The sequence below is a fragment of the Telopea speciosissima genome, chromosome 4 (genome assembly GCF_018873765.1).
Source record: "Telopea speciosissima isolate NSW1024214 ecotype Mountain lineage chromosome 4, Tspe_v1, whole genome shotgun sequence".
NCBI classification, from domain to species: domain Eukaryota; kingdom Viridiplantae; phylum Streptophyta; class Magnoliopsida; order Proteales; family Proteaceae; genus Telopea; species Telopea speciosissima.
The window spans coordinates 882,034-897,296 of NC_057919.1; the positions used below are offsets into that span (position 1 = coordinate 882,034).

General features: G+C 42.9%; 1 protein-coding gene across 1 annotated transcript; it reads right to left on the reverse strand.

Moving 5' to 3' along the window:
* Positions 1-10,819: 10,819 nt before the first annotated feature.
* Positions 10,820-12,240, reverse strand: LOC122658935 (U-box domain-containing protein 4-like). The gene is made up of 2 exons (XM_043854097.1): positions 11,185-12,240; positions 10,820-10,897 (listed from the first exon to the last, which is right to left on the reverse strand). The coding sequence occupies exons 1-2, from the start codon at positions 12,169-12,171 to the stop codon at positions 10,841-10,843; spliced, it is 1,044 nt and encodes a 347-aa protein (XP_043710032.1). The 5' UTR covers positions 12,172-12,240; the 3' UTR covers positions 10,820-10,840.
* Positions 12,241-15,263: the final 3,023 nt, after the last annotated feature.

A 15,263-nucleotide genomic window follows, 5' to 3' on the forward strand; every position in this document is an offset into this window, starting at 1 on the left:
GGTGAGAGGCCTTGGTCATAACCCCCTCTTCTTCTCTCTACCTTCTATTCTGCTCCTTGGTTTTCTACAAAATAAACACAACATCATGTTCAATGATTGTTGCTGTAGTTAGATGCTCTACAGAGACACTTGGCTACTGTTACTCACAAGAGGATTGAACTGAAGTTGAACCAGACCTGTCCCTTGTCTGTTCAAGCCATGCAGTTACTAAGTTTTGAAGGTTTCCTACTGCAACTAGTTGAGAAGAAGATTTGGGAGAACAGATTGGCTTGTCAATAGGGACAGAGACAAGCTTACATACATTGAATCTAGACGGGTACATAACCCTTATCCTCAACACTCCCCCTCAAGTTGGTGCCTGGATATCCTTCATGCCCAACTTGGATACAACAGGATGAAACAATTTAGATGTTAACCCCTTGGTGAATACATCAGCCAGTTGATCTTCTGAGGTGACGAAAGGAATACATATCAGACCTTCAAGCTTTTCTTTGATGAAGTGTCTTGTCAATTTCAATGCGTTTGTCCTATCGTGTTGAACTGGATTATGGGCTATACTGATTGCAGCCTTTTTGTCACCGTAAAGTTGCATTGAACCTTCATGAGCCACTCCTAGATCAATAAGTAATAACTTGAGCCAAATGAGCTCACAAACACCTTGTGCCGTTGCTCTGTACTCAGTTTCTGCACTCAATCTGGACAATACAGATTGCTTCTTGCTGCGCCATTTGACCATATTCCCTCCAAGAAAAGTACAATATCCTGATGTTGAGCGACGGTCGTCTATGGAGCCTGCCCAATCAACATCAGTAAAGGACTCTAACTTGAGATTACCATTGTTAGAGAATAGAATCCCTTTTCCTAGGGCAAATTTTTAGTACTTCAAGATCTTGTATACAACCTCAAAATGAGCTGTCCTTGGATCATGTAAGAACTGGCTTACAACTCCCACTGCATAGGCCACACTGGACGAGTATGAGAAAGGTATATCAGTCTCCCCACAAGACGTTGATACTCCTTGTCCACTGGATTTCCTTCACTGCTAAGTGGATGATTCACCTCAAGAGGTGAGTCAGCAGGTTTGCACCCTAGCATGTTGGTTCTTCTAGAAGATCTAGAACATACTTCCTTTGAGAAATGAAGATACCCTTCCTAGATCGGGCTACTTCAATTCCCAGGAAATATCTGAGTGGTCCTAAATCTTTGGTTTCAAATTCAATGTCCGGCTGAGTCTTCTAAGACACGGATTTCTAAGTCATCATTGCCAGTTATGACTATATCATCAACGTAGACTATGAGGGCAGTGGTCTTCCCTGGTGTTTGGTAAACGAGGTATGATCGGCATGACTCTGTTTATACCCAAATTTTTGCATTGTTTTTTTGAACCTACCAAACCATGCCCGAGGAGATTGCTTGAGACCATAGAGGGATTTTTTCGGTACACACTTTTCCAACTGTGACCAAGTGGTCATGGGTTCAAGTCTAGAAACAACCTCTTCGCAAAAGCAGGGGTAAGGCTGCGTACATTATGACCCTCCCCAGGCCCAGTGGCGGGGGCCTCGTGCGCTGGGTACGCCCTTGTACACTTTCCTAACTGTGGATGGTGAGTCGAATCTAGGAGGAACATTCATATATACCTCCTCTTCAAGATCTCCATTGAGGAAAGCATTCTTCACATCTAATTGCTGAAGATTCCATCCAAGATTTGTTGCACAGGACAATAAAGCTCAAACAGAATTCATCTTTGCAACAAGGGCAAAGGTATCCTAGTAGTCAATGCTATATGTTTGGGTGAAGCCCTTGGCTACCAATCTTGCCTTTATCTTTCAACAATCCCATTTGCTTTATGTTTTATGCTGAATAAGGCACGGGAGGAAGGAGACAAAGATTCATAGGAGATAAAGTTAGAAATGCGTACGCTCTAACTCCTTTCCTAACAACAATAGGAAGGTCGTCAGAGTAGGTAGTAGAGTCGGCACCTGATGTTTGGGTAGGTTGAGCTAGTTTAGGAAGCATAGATGGACTTGGTACGTTTGGGACAACTTTTTCTTTCTTCAAAAGTAGGTGATCAGATCCTTTTATTTATCGGTAGTCTCATCTGTCTGCTCCCCCTAAAGTTGAACAGTATCAATGACAAAGGGACTCGAGGGACTTGTCCTTGAAGTATTCTCTTCTTCTAGAGTCTCCCCTTGAAGAGAAAACTGGTAATAAGGTTTATCATGAAAGGTGACATCCATGGTGACAAATAGTTTACGAGAGGGAGGATGATAACACTTATAACCCTTTTGGGAAGTAGAATACCCAAGGAAGATACAATGGAAAGCTTGTGGGTCAAGTTTGGACCAAGAGGGAGAAGAGTTGTGAGCGAAGCAAACACAACCAAAAACACCGGGAGGAAGATGAGAAGCAATGGTGGGATCAGGAAGCTTGACTGACTGGCGTTTTGAAGTCGAGAACACTGTAGGGAACTTGATTGATAAGAAACGTAGCAGCAACAATGGCATCGCCCCAATAAAACTTCAGAACATGAGTAGTAAACATTAGAGAGCCGGTGACCTCCAGAAGGTGGCAATTTTTCTGCTCAGGAATACCGTTTTGCTCAGGGGTTCGAACATAGGAAGTTTGAGAGAGAATGCCATGTGACTTAAGGCACTGAAGGAAAGGACCATCAATAAACTCAGTCCCATTGTTACTCCAGAGAACTTTGATCTAGGCAATGAACTGAGTACGAATCATATTATGAAAAAACCTCATATTTGGTTCGAAGAAGATATACCCAAGTGAGACAGATACAGTTGTCAATAAAAGTTATAAACCATTTAAAACCACCCAAAGCAACAATCCTAGAGGGACCTTACAAATCATGTGTATAATAGATTATGGAACAATATTTTTATTGTCACTAGGAGAATAAGAGGACCTAGTGTGCTTTGCAAGTTCACAAATATCACAATTAAACCATTCTAAATTACAATGTTTTGCCTAAAGAACAGAACAAATGATGTAAAGTATATGAGGGGTGACCGAGACGACTTTGCCATTGATGCAACTGACTAAGAGCACTGTCATCCTGAGAAATCTGGGCTGAAACTGGAGTTGGAGCAGCAGTGAGACTTGGATCCATGTAGTAAAGGCCATTCTGTATTCTACCATATCCAATCGTTGCCCCCGTCACTATCTTGAAAAACACAGTGGATAGAGAAAAAGTGAACACCACAATTCAGATCAACAGTAAGGCGAAAGATAGAGAGTAGATTTGCACAAAGGTGACATGTACAACAGAAGACTCAGAGAGTGGGAGTGCAATAGATAGAACCTATACCACAAACGGCAGAGAGTGAACAATCAGCCACTCGGACCTTGTCCTTACCCGAAGATGGTTTGTAGGTATGAAACATTTCCGAGGAGCTATATGGTCAAAGGTCCAGAATCATTAAGCTAAGAGGAGCCAAAGTGAGATGAAGCAAGAAATATACTTGACAGGGCAAGATGGGAAGCACGTGTACTGGAAGAAGCCATGGTAGGAGGTGCTGTACCGAGTTGAGTCATCATATGCTGGAGAGCAACCAACTGTTCAGATGAAAAAGGAATAGGTGTGGTACCATCTGTCGTCTCAGAACGATGTGCCTGAGATCGAGTAAGGTGTTGTTTCCCACCACGCCCCCCTCGCTTGGGACGGCCATGAAACTTCTAACAGGTCTTTTTGGTGTGGCGAGGACGCCCAATAATCACACTTAACCGGGTCCTTTGTAGATGAACCAGGTTTAGTGACACAGCCAACAATATCAGAAGTTGGAGAAGCCTGAGATGTAGTCACAAAAACAAAGAAGGTAGGGGCTGCAGGTGGCATCTTAACAGATCGACGTCTGTCTTCATGTTGAACAATATTATAAGCTTGGAGAAGTGTGGGAAAAGTATCCCTACCAAGAATCTGAACACAAATCTGATTGTATTCTGGGTTGAGGCGTCAGAAAGTCATAAACTTGTTCCATTTCACGCTTCTTCTGGAAAGTCCCAGCATCAGAGATGCAAACCATGAGAACTGGGTGATAAAAGTCCAACTTCTACCATAAAGTGTTGAGGGCAAAGTAATAGGCAGAAACAGACAGCTCCTTCTGAGTGGTTTCACGAACCTAACGGCGGAGCTCATAGATCTGTGCATAATTGCTTGTTTGGACATAGGTATGCTTAACTGCATCCCATCCCACAATTCTTTGGCTATGTTCAAGAGTACAAAGCTAGGACTGATGGTTGGTTCCATAGAGTTCAACAAGAATAAAATCACAAGAGCAACATTAGCCAACAATGTGTCCTTAGCAGAAGCCGTAGTAGGCATAGGGGTGTCACCAATGATAAAACCCGAAAAATGATTGCTTCGAATAATAAGGAAACATTAGTCCCATTCAACTTGGTGGGTCCTGGCTAAAGAGTAGGGTAATGATGGAGGTACCAAGATGAGGCTGGTCACTACCCCCAGATCCACCCAATGATGAACTAGTACTCTCCATTATATCGCCGAGGAAATAAGCACAAGAAGTATATGAGAAATACCTTCACATAGGTTGATTATGGCATACCAGCAAGGTACGGGCAGAAAAAGAGAACCAGAAAGGCAGTAGCGACTAGCGAGCACGGTGAGGGCGTTGTGATGGTGCAAGAGGCACAAAGGAGCCAACAAAGGGCCAACAGAGATGTAGAGGGTCCTGCAAGGGGCCGGCGAGAGATATAGAGGAGCCGGCAAGGGCCTAACAGGGGACCTGGCGAAGGAGGAAGGCCTAGCAGGAGGCCCGAGATTCGGCATTTCAGCGTGAGGGGCCAGGGAGGCCTGGCAGAGCGGTATGCAGTTTGGGGAAGCCTAGCAGGGCATGCAAGGGCTAGGGACGCCTAGTGGCAATCGGGAATGGGGCCAGTAGAGATCGGCAGGGCCAGGTGGCCTTTAGGGTGTGAATGGAGCAGTGGCAGCGGCGGTCGGCGGTTCGGTGAGGCATCAATGGTGGTCAGCATGGTGCGACATGCAAGGGGAGCATGTTCTGTCAATCATGCTTACCATGGAAGGCTGAAGCCTCAACGGCGGTGAAAAACTTCTTCGGCGAAAAGAAAAAAATACCAAAAGAGGATTGGGCTCTGGTTCCAAGTTGAGAAGAAGATTTGGGAGAATAGGTTGGCTTGTCAGAGCCTTGTTATTTACAAGATGAATAAAGGTTACAAATATGGTATTCCGAGTCACAATACAGTCGACCCTACATACATTGAATCTTGACAGGTATGTAACTCTTATCCTCAACACAACTGTACTCCTTGTAGCTCCTAATCTGTCCAGCAGATTACTGAGTTATTTGGGAATTTTCTTCAGCCATTTGAGTCCTATCAACCGGAAATTGGCTTTCATCGACTGGTCAGATCATTGTATCTACTTGAGTTTCTAATTTCAGGTTCTACTTTCTAATTTCATATTTTATTACTCTCAATCCAGTGATCAATTGACCATGATACTTGGAGAGTTAGCTCCATTGCCTTTCTCTACATCTGATCTAAATATGAGGGTATTCTACCCTACAGTCTGAGATATCCATAGTTGCTATTTCTGAAATTCCTTACTTTCTAATTTATTTAACTTGCTGTAACTTCTGATCCACCCGTTGGTTTACAATCTTATTTGGAGTTATTGTTCTTGGGCCATAGACCTACACATCGGCAATTGACATCAAAACTAAAGGAAAAAGGGTTTTGCATCCACTCGAGGCTGCCCTCACGATCGAGGGTGGTCGTAGATCAGTCCCCTCTCTGCATTTTGATGGAAGCTGAACTTGAAGAAGCAGAATGGGTGAGAGCATGATATGACCAGCTTAATCTGATCAAGGAAAAGCACCTAAACACAATTTGCCATGGCCAGTATTATCCAAGAAGAATAGGACGGGCTTATGACAAGAAAGTTCGACCTCGAAGTTTCAAATTGGGGATTTAGTGCACAAGAAGATCCTAGGAAGACCCACGGGGAAAATTCAAGCCATGTAAACTAGCAACAACTGCTGATTTGGAGATGTCAGAACATGGAACTGTTGTAGAGACCGCATCTCAGCACAATGACAAATCACCTCTGGTCGTGAGGCTCTGGTAAAGACCAGACATTCCAAACATGAAGGGTACTGAAGCTAAGACTTCTGCCCGACTGGCTGTGAATGAAATTCCTTTTGAAGATAGAGAGATCAGGCACAAACCTGGGCGACAATACCTCATCTTATATGTTTGATGTCAATGCATTGATTGGCAATTTCAAAGGAAAAACTGCGACACTTCATAAATTGATTCAACGAGGTCTATTAGCAGACTGTTGTGAGGAGAGACTGTCAACCCAGAGATAGCAACAAGACTCCTTTAAGAGCCCCCAGATCCTTAGCACATAATCCTGAGTATCAGATCGTTTACAATGATTTCAGTTTTGAGATAGCAACAAGACTCCTTTAAGAGCCCCCAGATCCTTGGCACAAAATCCTGAGTATCAGATCGTGTACGATGATTTCGTTTTTCTCGTTCCTTCTCTTCGATAAGAATAGGGATTTGAAATGAAACAAATTCCTCTTCATTCGCGGAGATGCATATCAGTGCTGAAGTACCAACAGAAACGTTGCTTCTGTCGGCCTTTCTGTGCAACAGTCCACCAGTAGTAGAAGAGAGGGTTACAGTACACTTCTTTAAATGTAGCGTCTTGATGGATTCCCATTGCTTTGCTTGCCGAACTGTGAACTAACGTGCAGTACTTTGGGTTAGCCTGTACTTGAGGGCAAGTCGTTCTAACGCCCACAACCTATAAGCATGCTCCCGCATCAAAGCATGCTAACACGTCTTAGTAATAGGTTTGTGAGCTGATTCTAGAGCCCAGAATTTGGGCTAGATCAAAGCCTTGATTGTATAGATATTGAACCCTTTGTTTTGCTGAAATCTTACCCTACTAGTCTGCTTGATGGTCTTGGCATCTTAAAGTGTAGCTTGTTCTGGGTCAGTAAAATAAAACATTGGATGAAGAAAAGGGGATCTCACCATGCTTATCGTCTCTTACAGCAACAAAGGCACTCTGTGGCTCTTTAACAGTATAAAGAGAATTGTACTACTTCCAAAATGGAAAGTACTAAATAGAAACTTACTACTTAATCCCTTTTAGGTTCAAAATCCTTAATGTTTGGGCTTATAGAATTGGCCCAGTACTATAGAGAACTCAAAAATACTATAAGCCCATGCCCATATAACCCATTGGGCATTCAAAATTTAGCCTATCTTGACCTAAGAAATTTAACCAAACCTAAAACAATGGACCCATCTTTTCTTGCTGAAATTGTGCATCACTTTCTCATACCCTTTACGGTTCTAAACTCTGGGCGTGCAAAATGGCAATACCTTAAAAGCACTTCACTAAACTTGCAGATGGTTTTCCGCTTCCTTTCAGGTACTGCGTGTGCTACTCTGGGTGTGGAATGTGCAAGATATTGACTGCAGTTGGCCCACATGTAGTATGATCATACTGTTATAGTGGGGCTGTCAGCAGTATCCTCGAGTTTCTTTTTTTGGCCTAAAGCCCATGAATAAGGCTACTAGATGGGCAGTTTGTTACATGTGTTAGGTTTATTTATACTGAATATATTGCACAACACAGTTTCATTTGAAATCAATAGACAGTAATGCTGTATAATGCTGTGTTAACAATCTTTGATTACTTTGTTCAGTCTTTGTGTTGGTTGGCCTATTTCTACCCATTTAAACCCCCCCTCCCCCCTTTGAACCCTTCCCCACCTCCACCCCCCTCCCACCCCATCTCTCTTACCTTTGTAACCCAAAAGAGCATGTTGCCCATCTCTTCTTGCTCTTCTCCTTTGTCTACATTCTCCCAGCCTTTAAACACCGTGAAGAATGCAAACGCAGGATTGAGGAATATTGGGTCCCGCGTGACATTATGAAAATCCTAAGCTAGAAATGTCAAAGGTGTAGGGTGACTTTTGACAGTTCACGTATTGAAGGCATGATAAGTGTAACTCGGCTGATCCAATATGGCGAATGACTTTGGTCTAAATTGAATTCAAGTGGCCCCCAGTTTACATGGTCCAATAGACAATGAAGATGGTTACTCTGGTTAGAAGCTAGATGAAGAGATATCCAAGGTTGCAAGGAGACTTGCAAAGAGTTGGGATGGTTGTGAGATCAAATCTGGCAAAATGGAAGAGAAGTAAACACCGTAGTAAAAACAGAATTATCAAAACTAAAGGGTAGAGTGGGAATATCGGATTTCTTTCAGACTTTATACAAATTAAAAGATGTGAATCAGATTGACCTTTCTCTACGCTTCCTCTCACCTTAGAGATGAATGGTCATCAGATTGACCATTCTCTACACGTCCTCTCACCTTAGAGATGACTAGAGAGTGATGTTTGCCAACAATAGATGAGGAGGTTAAAGTGGCAGCACGAAACCTTTAAAGGCTTCAGGATTGGATAGAATGCGTCCCACTCTTCTTCCAGTCCTACTGGGACATGATGTTACCATATGTTGTTTTGCCATGAAATCCTTCTTTGACTAATTGACTCGGGATTTCTCCTAAAAGAGGTAAACCACACGCACACCCCTGAAGAATAAGAGCGAGAAAGAGTACTTGGCTTCCCTTAAACTAGGACACACCCCTGAATGGAGATTTTTGGAGGGTGTTTTATTGTAAATGAGTTAATATTCTTATGCAATGTGTCTCTATTGTATCCTATTCTTCTGTAAAACTGAAACACTATCTTCCAATCAAGGGGACTTAGACAAAGAAGTACGTAGATAAAGCCCACAAATAACCCACTCCTTCGTTGATGACTCTTTGATTTTTTGTGAGGTTGACCACAACTCAATAGGTTCTAGGTGTACTCAAACCAGAGAAGTATTTGGCTCTACCAACTGAGATAGGGTGGGGGGGGGGGATAAAAAAAAGATACCTTCGGAGAAATGAAAAATAAAACTCTCAACAGAGTTGCAGGGTGGAAACAAAAAAAGAAGCTTCTATCACCGGTTGGAAGTTAGGTACTTGTAAAAGTAGTGGCATCAGCTACGCCACTATATGCAATGGTGCACTTCAAACTTCCAGATGGTTTCTCTGAGGATCAAAATGAGGCAGTTTGTAGCTTCTAGTGGGGCCAAAATTAGATGAGAGGAAGAAGATACATAGGGTCAGTTGGGAGTGTTTGTGTAGCCAAAGTTGGAAGGAGGCCTAAGCTTGATGGATTTCAGGCTTCAAAATGAAGCTATGCTTGCAAAGCTTGGATGGCACCTTATGGTTAAACAACAATCTTTATGGGTAAAACTGATGTGTAGTATTTACTTCCCTCGTGTAAACTTTCTTGAAGCTCCTCACTAGCCACAAACCTTCTAGGGCAGGCATTGAGAGATATTCTTAAAGCTAGGGAGTTGCTACAAAAAAGAGTACTATGGGTGATAGGAAATGGATGCTCAGTTCAGATATTACCTACAAGACCAGAAAATTGCACATCAAGATGGTTGTCTAATCTGATATGCTACCCTAGCAGAAGGAATGTCTTGAAATTGATCAGTCTCTTCTCTTACCATGATGACCGCATTAGCCTTACCCGAGCGGGGGTAAGGCAATCATTGTGTGCCTCATCGTGTCTTGACAGTACAGTCCTACTGGGCAGCTCGACAGTAGAGAATCTGGATCCGAGGTAAACACTACACTACAGATTCTAATTAATACATAAACTAAACAAGACAAATTATGTTGGGGCCCTACTGCGCGCATCTAGGCACATGCCTGGCCCCACCTCGGCATCCGCATTATTTTCAAGTTTGTTTGTGACTTTAGCTTCGTTCATCGTACTATTCCAAGATTTGGACTAAAACTGATTAGATATTCTTGATTGGCTTTCGGAAAGCCTCGCGGGTTGATCCTCAAACATAATTGGATGTATTCAATATCTTAAGCCGCCTACGTGCAGAGATGGAGGGATATATATATTTGATCATTGTCACTGAAATCGTGTCGTAGCCATTGTATGTAAAGTTGGTAATAGGAGGCGCCCTAATAATCAATTCAAAAAGTTAATAAAGAGTTCCAAAGCTGGAACTGGGAAGGGTTTCCAGCAAACTTGGATGTAAATTGGCAGTTTGTTTTAAAAAACCAAATTAGCAAATATTCCAACATCATCGTCGAGTCATAAGATTTTAGATTAAGAGTGCAAACTCAGAACTTTTTGAATTAAAATTATTATATTGCTTAAAAAAATGTTGGAAAATATCTCAAAGAACAGAAATTAAAAACAAGAAATTTACAACAAGTGTTAGGTTGGAATGAAGTCTAATCTTATAAAAAGTAGTTTATGCAGAAATCTATTTCATTGAGGAAAAGGGATGTAGGACCAGGAAGCCCAAACATGATAACCGTACACAGAATACGTAACTTCACATATTACACCTCATAAAACAGAGGAAAACCTAAAAGAAGAAGAAAACCAAGTAAAATAAGAGAGAGATATTTATTTACATTTTCTTTTTCCCTCCCCTCTTTCTTTTCTTTACACCGAATTTTCTTTCACCCACGGGCCAGCCACGGTGAATAAATTTCGAGACTCGATATTCCGTTGGGGAGGGGGGTGTTGAAGGAAAACTTTGCCTTTCTTCCATCGTCATATCACATATGTGAGACCGACGAAAGGAAGAGACTTTTTGACTGACTTTATTTTTTCCTCTTCGGTTCTTCGCCTTCCTCTCGATTTCTATTTTCCCCCTCCTTTTTTCTTCTCTAAAGACACAGGTTTTGGGGATGGCTTGCAGGGTGGAATATTAATCTGACACATCTGAAGGCCTAGCTGCATTTGCTACCGGATCTTGGCTGCCGCAGAAGATCAATGAGTGCCTCCGCCTGCAACGACGATGACGATTTCAAAACGACAAAAGCCGCGCCCCAACAAAAAAAAAACAAAAAGAGCAACTCACAAGTGATTTCAGCGATTATTCAAAGGTAGGAATTGTCGATAATTTTTGTTGTTCTTTTTTAAAAGCAAATTTCGTCGCAAGAAGAGAAGAGGGGTTGGGGCCGCCGGGGGGGGGCGGTGTGTTGTAGAAGAAGAGAGAGAAAGCAAACGGAAAACCATGAATCAGTAACAGGCGAACCAGAAGAAAATTTTAAAAAAGGAAAGTGTGACTGACCTTCTGTTTAGCTCTGGTTGTGCCCGATTGTGACAGAGCAACCAACGGCGGTATCGCGCCTTCACGGGCAACCATAGTACGATATGCCAAGCTGTCCTCGCAGATCTGCAACAGGATGGCGGCCGCAATCTCTTTCTGCCTCTGCGATCCCACCTCCACGATTTCCACCAATACAGGGATACCGCCTTCTTCAACCAAAGTGATCTTGCCCTCCGGAATCGACACTAGCGTGCACAGTACGAAAGCCGCCTTGTCCACCATGCCCGACCCAAAATCCGCCATTAATTCGACCAAGGGCTTCATGATCCCCGCTTGGACGGCTCTGATCTTGTTCTCCCTCACAGAACAGAGCGAATACAGGGCCGTAGAGGCATCCTTCTTGCCGCGGAAACTGCCGTTCTCCAATAAATAAACCAGCAGCGGGATTGCCCCCGACCGTCCTATCGCGGTCTTGTTCTCCTCCACCTGCGAGAGGCGGAGCAGGGCACAAGCAGCGTTCTCCTTGGCCGTGGTCGTTCCGGTCGTGAGTGCTCTGACGAGCGGCTTGATCGCTCCCGAGGCCGTTATTAGGTCCTTATTCTCGTCGCACAAGGAGAGGTTGAGAATCGCGGTCACGCCGTACTCTTGAAGCTGGGAATCCGAAGATGATATGAGAGAGATGAGTGGTCTGATGGCCCCGGCTTGAGCGATCTTAAGGCGATTTTCTTGCTTGTTTTTGGCAAGTAGTCTGATTTCCATGGCAGCTTGCCTCTGCAAGTCGATGGAGCACGACTCAAGGTCGGAGACGAGCTGGCGGATCAGATCGTCAGAATTTTCAGAAGCGCAAGCGAGCAGAAGGCGTCGGGTCTGCGATGAGGCTGTGGAGAATTCACCCGATCTGTCGCTGTTGCAGTCGCTGAAAGCCGAGGAGGAATCGTCGCCGTTGCTCAAATCATCGAGACTCCGTCCCATGTAGTTGTAATTCGGCGGAGGGATCTCCGACTCCATGGAAATGGAACGAATTCCCTTTCAACTTATTTCATCCAAAGGACCAACCGCCGCCAGCACAGTCGAGGAGTGGACAGACCCAAAGGTTCTTACTACTTGTCTAACCTAACCTAACCAGGGCGAAGACGATGAGGGAACAACAGAGGAAGGAAGGGGCAGACTTTCTCTATGTTTTGAAAGAGAGAAAGAGAAAAACAAAAACAAAAACAAAAAAAAAAAAACTAGATATGACCCTCTGAAGCTCTGATCACTCGAATTCTCGATTCTCGACTGTGCGCGGGCGTGTGTTCTGTTTTAGAGCCTCAGGCGAGCGAGAGAGAGGTCCTGCGCCTGGAACTCCGAGTTCAGATTCCTTGAATGCCTGGATAGGCGTTGGGGTTTGGGCATGACACGTGCATATGAGATAGCCGTACAGAATCTCAGTTGCGTGAGCAACGTGCGAACTGTCTTTATACGCGTGCGAATATTATAGGGAACGATCGCTATTCGCGAATTGTCGTTTGCTCTCCTACTTTTGTTTGCAAGGCTAGAAGAGAAAAGGACAATATAAAAAGGATGTACCGATTGATTGTTAGTGTTTTATACCTGTTCTCAAGTATCCTATTTTGATCTGTGCAGGTTTTCAGGATTAGGATTAAGTCTTGCGGACTGGTCGAATATTTTTTGTTAAATGGAAGGATTATAGCCTTATCTACAGGTTTTACTAATGTTTCTTTACCTATGGAGATTGACCTTTACAGCATCAAGGTGGGTTGGGCTAAAGCTTTGGATTCTGGGTTGGAGATTAAAGAAATATGGTGCTCTAATCACATGGTCACTGGTGTTCATTCATCTCCAACTCACTCCCCCTAGCCGTGGTATCTAATTAAAGACTTACTACATATCAACTACTTGGGTCCAAACATTACTTACAAATCTATAGTGGATCAATTTTGCTTAACAGGAGCGTTAAATCTGACCAAATATGGTCATTCTAAGAACATTGCATCTCTCACCTTTGCTTAATATAATTTTTCTTTTTCTCATCAAAAAAAAAAAAAAAAAAAAGGATGTACCGATTGGATGAAGCAAATGTCACGTGTTGACATCTCCACCTATCACTGCTGGACTGTCACACTTTTAAGCAATTGGAGACTATAATTTTTGGGAGAATTGTCTGGATCTACTAGATAGCAAAAAGATTTACAAAATTAGTAGGTATTAATTATATTTTATAATCTCTAATTACATTGTTCAAAAGATTTACCAATCCCCATATGAGTGAAAAAAGTTGAAGGAATAACCTAAAATACCCCAACGTCATTCACTCTCATCTTCTTCTTTCTTCTCCTTCTTCTTCCATGGACGAAGCCAAAACCACTCCCTCCTCCCTCCCCTCCAACCCCAACCCACCCTCCTCCATGCAAACCCGTCTTGCACCACCACCTCTAGCATCACCGCCACCAACCCTCCCCTCTCTCTCCCCCACCCCTCTCTTCCCTGCAAACCTGCCCCACCATGTTCCCCTGCTCCCTTGCTCCCCTACCCACTCGCTCCCCTGCAAACTCACCCTGATGTTTATTAGCGTTATCTGGACTGAAACCTTGTACTTTTATGGCAGTAAAAGACAAAAATGATTGGCATGGTTGTTTAACATGGAATTCTGTTGGAGTCTTTTTACTACTCTTCTCCATTCTCCCAGTGTTAAAAATACTACCTAATCCTATTGATAAACTTAGGAGCTCACAGTAAAATCCTCAGCCATAAGTGATTTTATTAAGAAGGGCCCTCCGCCTGTTTAAGATTAGGGCAATCACTACTAAAATTTACACTTCTTTTTGCTCCAAGAAATTCAGGTTAGTGTAAAGGAGAAAGTTTATTTGAACAAATAGCAAGAGAAACGAGTAAAATAATTGTTTTTTTTTTTTTGTTGATAAAAAACGAGTAAAATGATTCATGAAATATATTTCCTTTTCTTTTCCTTTGTTTTTACATTAATAAATCATCCACAAAAGAAGATGCCAATGAAAATGGTTTATAACCATGGAAAATAGGAGTTTTTTATATGATGGGAGAAACATCAATTAACTCCTCCAGCCTTCTCTTGAGACTTGAACCGAAAATTAGAGGATGGCGAAGGGGAGAATTCAAAAGGCAAGTGGGAAGGCTTAAACTCACCGAAAAACATCGCTCCTAAGGATCAGCTAGATAACGAACAAACCTCGAATATGGGAACCGTTAACCTATACACAAACAATGAGATCTATAGAGAGAGAGAATGGGGTGGGGCAGGTTTGCAAGTGAGGAAGTGGGTAGGGGGAGAGAGCGGAAAGAGGAGGGACAAAGAGGGTGGCAGTGGTAGTGATGTGGGATTGTTAGGGAGGGAGGGAGGGGGAGGGGGAGGCGGAGGGGGGAATGATTGAAGCAGTGTCCGTGGAAGAAGAAGAAGAAGAAGAAGAAGAGAGAGAATGAAGTTGGGGGTATTTTAGGTTGTTTTTTAACTTTTTTACTCCTATGGGAATTGGGTAAATCTTTTGAAAATTATAACTTGTGATTGTAAAATATAATTAACACCTACTAATTTTGTAAATCTTTTTTCTATCTAGCAGATCTAAGAAATTCTCCCATAATTTTTCGATTGGATGAGGCTCTCGTCACTATGAGGTCTAGGGAGGGTCATAATGTACACAACCTTAGCTCTAAAGAGGTTGTTTCCAGCCATATTTGCCTTTCTCTTCCCTCCCTGTGAAAAAACCTAGTTTACCTTCAGCGGTTGGCATGCGCAACCCATACCTTATTACAAGCGAGTGTTGGCTTGTCATGTGGCCTTTGCAAGAGCATCAACATGGATGAAATTTTTTATTTCACAACTGATGGAATGGTAATTTCACATAATTACTTCGCTGTCTAGGATCGACCCCACTCATAGTCTGATGGAGACGACGTGCATTGTTCTCCGATTGCAGGACATATGAATGTCACATCATAGTCTGGGAGAATAAACGAGTGTGGTCATCTACAATTATCATGTAAATAACATCATCAACATGCTGAAGGTAACCTATCCTAGGATATGAGTCACCAAAGTGTGAAGAACCACGACTACCCACTGA

Excerpts from the sequence above, each read along its gene's own strand:
- LOC122658935 (XM_043854097.1), bottom strand. The coding sequence starts at position 12,171 with ATGGAGTCGGAGATCCCTCCGCCGAATTACAACTACATGGGACGGAGT. Across the intron at positions 10,898-11,184 it reads CAACCAGAGCTAAACAGAAG|GCGGAGGCACTCATTGATCT; the intron begins GTCAGTCACACT and ends TCGTCGTTGCAG.